This window comes from Pristiophorus japonicus, chromosome 20 (assembly GCF_044704955.1).
Source record: "Pristiophorus japonicus isolate sPriJap1 chromosome 20, sPriJap1.hap1, whole genome shotgun sequence".
Classification (NCBI taxonomy): Eukaryota; Metazoa; Chordata; class Chondrichthyes; family Pristiophoridae; genus Pristiophorus; species Pristiophorus japonicus.
The window spans coordinates 34804905-34810904 of NC_091996.1; the positions used below are offsets into that span (position 1 = coordinate 34804905).

General features: G+C 42.0%; 1 protein-coding gene across 1 annotated transcript in view; it reads left to right on the plus strand.

The window, feature by feature from the left end:
• The window catches only part of LOC139232474 (prostaglandin G/H synthase 1-like), a 165595-nt gene extending 160199 nt beyond the window's left edge, over nt 1-5396 (plus strand). Inside the window, exon 11 of the mRNA XM_070862722.1 lies at nt 604-5396. Coding sequence (XP_070718823.1) covers nt 604-962 — 359 coding nt within the window. The 3' untranslated portion in view covers nt 963-5396. The remainder of the gene's footprint in view (nt 1-603) is intronic.
• The last annotated feature ends 604 nt before the right edge of the window (nt 5397-6000 follow it).

Below are 6000 nucleotides of genomic sequence, written 5' to 3' on the forward strand. Positions count from 1 at the left end.
AAATGTACACAACTCCTCGTATGTTTTCTCTGTTGGATCACTAGGCATGAGTAGATTCTTTATCAGACCGTAGATCTTTGAACCACACACGGTGAGGAACACGGCCTGGCGCCGATCTGCATCGCCGACCCCCTTCATTTTGTTGGCCACGAAATACTGGTTCAAACGGCTCACAAAGTCTGTGCAATCTTCTCTCTCCACGAATCGCTCTAAAAATCCAATTGTGCTCGTTTTGCAAACAAAGGTTCTTGTATTCTCGTCGCCAAATGTTATGTATGCAATAGAGGTTCAATGAGTACTGTTTAACTAAGCAAGGTGCAACCTTGGCTCTGCTTTATTTAGGTCAAAATGGCTGGCCTTTTATACCCGAGCAGCACCATGTGCGTGCTGCTCAGCGGCCTCCAACAATGATGCCATCTGGTGGTTACAAGCAGCATGTACATACATGGCACCATCATTGTTTGTATCTTGTGTAAATACGAGTTGTTCTTGTTTTATTCGACTGACAAAAAAACATGCAAAGTGTCCTTTCATTTATAGAACTTTTCGATAAACTCAACTTGTTAAATAAACTCAATCTGATGTTTTTTTTCTTCATTGTAGGTGAAACAGAAGTAGCAGCTAAACTGGAAAAATTGTATGGACACATCGATGCTCTGGAATTTTACCCTGCGCTAATACTGGAATTACCACATAAAAATTCCATTTTTGGGGAAAGTATGGTGGAAATGGGCGCTCCCTTTTCCCTCAAAGGACTCCTGGGAAACCCAATCTGCTCTCCAGATTATTGGAAGCCAAGCACATTTGGAGGGAAGACAGGCTTTGACATAGTCAACACAGCAACATTTAAAAAGCTAATTTGTCTCAATGTTAAAAAATGCCCATATGTGAGTTTCCATGTCCCCTATGATGTAGACAATGATGGTGAGAGCAAAGAAAGAAAGACATCTACTGAGCTGTAATCTTCCAGGGAAAATATTGGTTCAGGGCAATAGAGGTTTTGCGTACAACAACAACAATAACTTGTATTTATAGAGCGCCGTACATAAGAAAATGCTGTATGGAATTGTGCTCCTAGTAAGTGTGAACTATTACATTCAGTGAGCTTTAAAGGGCATATTTCCCAAGTGATAATAGTAAATAATCCTCATGTATTAGGCTCTGCATTAGGTCTTAACAGGAAAACAATACCCAATGATAGGCAGCATAATACACAGGCTGGAAACAAATTAACTTCAAACTTATCACCCAGATAGGAACCATTTCTTAATATCCGTATAACTTATTTCTTATAGAATTGTGCTTTATCTTTGATGCACACATTGGAGGAGGAATTGCTATGTGTTGCAGTGCGATGATTTGTGCCCAATCTGCCCAGCCATTGGTCCCGCTGCCAAATTTGTGGGAGCCATTTTTTGGGCGTGCTGGGCAAACCCAAATTGATCATGTAAATTGGGGGCCTAACGCCTGCTAAATGAGCCTTTTGAGAGAATCATGCCCAGTGAGTGTGGCAGGCTTTGGGCCTACCCCGCCTGAGGACACTTCAGCAGCCCCCACAACCACCAGCCAAAGATACAGTTTTTTCAAAGGCCTTTGCGTGGAGCTAGGAGGAGCAAAGAGATGTGCTCCTGACAGGAATCTCATCCGCCCCTCACTCCCCCCGCCTTCGTAGCACGCTCCAACACCCCTCTCGGGAATTACGTGAAGGCTGATGCTGATGGCCCACAATAAACGTCTCCCATCGGGCGAGCTGCCTGTGGAGACCCCACCAGTAACAGCAGTGTGCCCCAATTATTCAGGTCAGGTCCGAGGGCCAATTTCCATCGCTCCTCGGGCACCTCTGCCTCCGCAACATCAGGCAAATTTTTGCCCCGTTGTTTTGACAAAATTATATTTATAGTTGCATAAAGGAGCAAAATGCTTTTGGATTCACTGTAGTTTTACTGATTCATTGCCCTGATCCTGTGAGAAGGGTTGATTCATTGTCCTGATCTTCGTTAACCTATTTTTGCAATCAGCTGTTCTATCAGTCAATGCTCAGATAACCGCTATTAATGTTAATGTTAATGTTTTACGTACAGGGAGACTCTGTTGATGAAAAATGCAAAGGATATTATCCAACAGTTTCTCAAGTGGGAAAAAAAGCCTTAGGCCATATTATTCTTTTAATAAATCGGCTATTTTTCAAGATTGGAAAATGCCTTCAAGTGAACAGAGTTGAAATTTGTGACCAAGGCGGATATTATATTAGCCTTTAAGAGTACCCAGTGCTGCTGATTACCTGGACTTAAGTTTCAAACAGCATTTTAATAGTTTTACAAATCAAACAGTGAAATGCTAGTTGGCCAGTAATGAACTGAACTGTTGGGTTTGGGACGTTACTATTCATTCAGGACTAAGATGAAGTCAAGATTTAAATGACAGCATTGAAGGTTCTGAAACCCAGTTAAGCAGATCTATCTCAGTACATCACTACGTTGCTGCAATAGGTTTTGTAATGTTTTAAACTGTATGTGAAGAAAGATCACTAAAGCAAAGAGGAAATTGCGACGTTTGCAACCAACTTGTTCTTTTGCTTGATAGAACTAAAAGATTTAAAAGTCAAGAATACTTTCATCTGACTGGCTCTCTCAATTTTTGAAAGCTTTTTCTTCTGCTGGGAATGTTGGTTTGGAAACTGGTTGACTGCAGGGCTAGACAAGCTGATTAAACTTAACTGTGGTAGACTTTTATGCCGCAGGAACAGAAAATGTTGGACGTACACAGCAAGTCAGTTGGCATCTGAAACATTAACGTGTCTTTTCACTTTAAAGAATGGCCAACTGTGTACTTCCATCGTTTGCACAGTTTCATCTTTTCTATTTGGACTTTCATGTAACGTCTTCCTGTCAAAATGTTATCTTCAAATAATCCCCAACTGTCACAGAGTTCCCTTTTACAATCACCTTAAAACAGTGACTGAAGTTTGTATACGTTGTTTGAAAAGCACACCCAACAATTCATATTTGTGTGAGAAATCTTCTGAACCAAGTGGGGGATTGAACACAGATTATAAATATATATTTCTAGTAAGCTTCACTCCTCTAATCCGGGACTTCTGAAATTACAGGAAAGCATTTTTTCTCATCTAGTTTCGCACATTCTGCACCTTTCTGCTGATTTATCTAATGGCTTGTGTCTTATTGTGATCCTTCTTTAGAAAAGGATTTGACACTTTTAAAATAAACCTCATTTGTTTTCATTCATTCAGCAACTGCAATTTCAGTACAGAAAGCAGTAGTTTGCCCCATCGTCTGTGTACCAGTGACCTCTTCACTGTGGAAACATCTACTTGAATTTCATTTCCATGCATTTCCCTGTACCCTTTATTTTCTTTAGTTATCTAATTCCATCTTAATCATCATTATAGGCGGTCCCTCGAATCGAGGATGACTTGCTTCCACGCCAAAAGGTTCAGAGGTGTTTCAATGAAGGACCTAATATTCCAGATCCCGAACTACATCCTGAAGGGTGGAAGATGCCTGTGCGTGGATTTTTTTAACGTGGGGTGGCCGTTGCACACCAGTCACCACACGGGCTTGACAGAGCTAGGTCTTGATCCAGTGGCAAGGGTTAACCAAGATGACTGGAGACCAGCTAGAGGACAAGTCATTGCTGGTGTGCATTCTCAGAAAATTGCCGAAAGAATGGGATTAGCAGTTCCCTCTTAAATGTTGTGATTGACAGAACTTCAATAGTCACTTGTGATAATGCATTCCATAGCGTAATAATCAATTGTGTGAAAAAAAATGTATCTAATCTTCTAGTACTAATTTTCTTTTATTTGTTCATGGGATGAGGGCATCGCTGGCAAAGCCAGCATTTATTGCCCATCCCTAATTGCCCTTGAGAAGGTGGTGGTGAGCCGCCTTCTTGAACCGCTGCAGTCCGTGTGGTGAAGGTGCTCCCACAGTTGGTTAGGGAGTTCCTGGATTTTGACCCAGCGACGATGAAGAAACAGAGATATATTTCCAAGTCAGGATGGTGTGTGACTTGGCTGGGAACGTGGAGGTGATGGTGTTCCCATGCGCCTGCTGCCCTTGTCCAACTAGATTGTAAAGGGTTTGGGAGGTGCTGCCGAAGAAGCCTTGGTGAGTTGCTGCAGTGCATCTTGTAGATGGTACACACTGCAGCCACGGTGCGCCGGTGATGGAGGGAGTGAATGTTGAAGGTGGTGGATGGGGTGCTAATCAAGCGGGCTGCTTTGTCCTGGTTCGAACTTCTTGCTAAATCCTAAAGTTTTGCCTGCTTGTTACTGAATCACTGGCCAGTGGAAATAACCTACCTTTGTTTACCATTTCAAACCCTTTCTCGGTTGTGACCACTTCTATTACATCCCGCACTAATCTTGTCTGCTCCAGTTAATATCAGGACCAACAGATTTTATTCCTGGTACCTGAGATAGAATGACCAAGGAGTTCTTACTATCTTAATTCTAGCACATTTGGGCTGTGTAATGCATGGTAGGAATGGTTCCTAGTATTGAACACGTGTCTTTAATTTGTTATGAATCCAGAAAATGCTGGAAATACTCAGCAGGTCGGGCAGAATCTGTGGAGAGAGAAACAGAGTTAACGTTTCAGGTTGGCGACCTTTCGTCACGATGACATTTCAACAACAACAACTTGCATTAATATAGCACCTTTATCGTAGCAAAACGGCCCGAGGCGCTTAACCAGAACGTCATCAGCAAAACATTTCTGTCACTGAGCCACAGAAGGAGATATCAGGACAAGTGACCTTGGTCAAAGAGATAGGTTTTAAGGAGCATCTTAAAGGAAGTAGTGGCGGAGAAGTTTAGGGAGAGAATTCCAGAATTTCCAGCATTTTCTGTTTTAATTTCAGATTTCCGCAGTATTTTGCTTTTGTTTAATTTGTTGGTCTGAGTTAGTGGAATGGCCCATTCTAAGACAAAATTCTAACGTATGATCCGCCGGTTTATTGCAAACATCTTTGGGCCCATGTACTGGTAGAGTCTCTCCCCGACAGCGTCTGTGTAATCCACCGTTAGGAACTTCATGGATCTTTGGGTCGAACGGCCTGTTTCTCTGCTGAAAATCCTACGCAATTATAACATTATTTTTTAAATGTAGATTTTTTAAAATTGCCTTAATGCTAACATTATGAAAGCTACGGGCTGGCCGCACAGTGCCTGTTGCTTGTGCTTTGATACTTGAACTATTAATGCTGGCACCTTTATTCCTTAAACAAAGGATGAACATTTCATTATTGAGGGATCCTTCCACTCAAGCTTCGATCTTGATTGACGTGTGGCTAGCGATCTTAAATTGTGTTTCTCTTTTATATTTTGTTCATCTGCACCCCCCCCCCCCAAAAAAAAATAAAGCATTCTTTCTCAAACAACTGGTGGTCGTGGAAATCCAATTCTTTTATTTTTCAAACAGCCTGACAAGCGCCGAGGTAAGTAGAATCAGCAACAGGAAGTGGGTCAAATCGGAGTTCTTTTACAGGCAAAAGTGCTTCTTCTCATAATACTTAAAACAGTTTACAAAATAACACTCATATTAAAATCAATGACCTGAAGAAAATCTCAATCGTTTGAAGACAAAGGCATAAGGCTAATTAAATGGACAGAAAGTCAAGGCCTGCGGGTCCACGATTTTCCGACCAACGCGTGCTGCTCCTCGCAGGGAGCTCCCGATCGGAGAATCAACCCTTGCGTTTAAAGGTTAAAAAACACCCTGTTAACTCAGGTCAGCGAAAAGGTCACTGATACGAATGGCTTCGATGGGAAATTGCTCTCTATACGTCCCTGAACAAACTGAGGCACATTAATAGCCAAGTAAATGCTGATGGTAACAGCAGCGGCTAGTGCTGGGACAATGGTGTGTCACTGTTATGCCCTGTAGTTTAATGGGGCCATTCACCTCCATTATTTGCAGCCTTCTGGACGCGACATAAAGTTCAAAAATTTCAGAGTGTAACCGATGCCAACCTTTG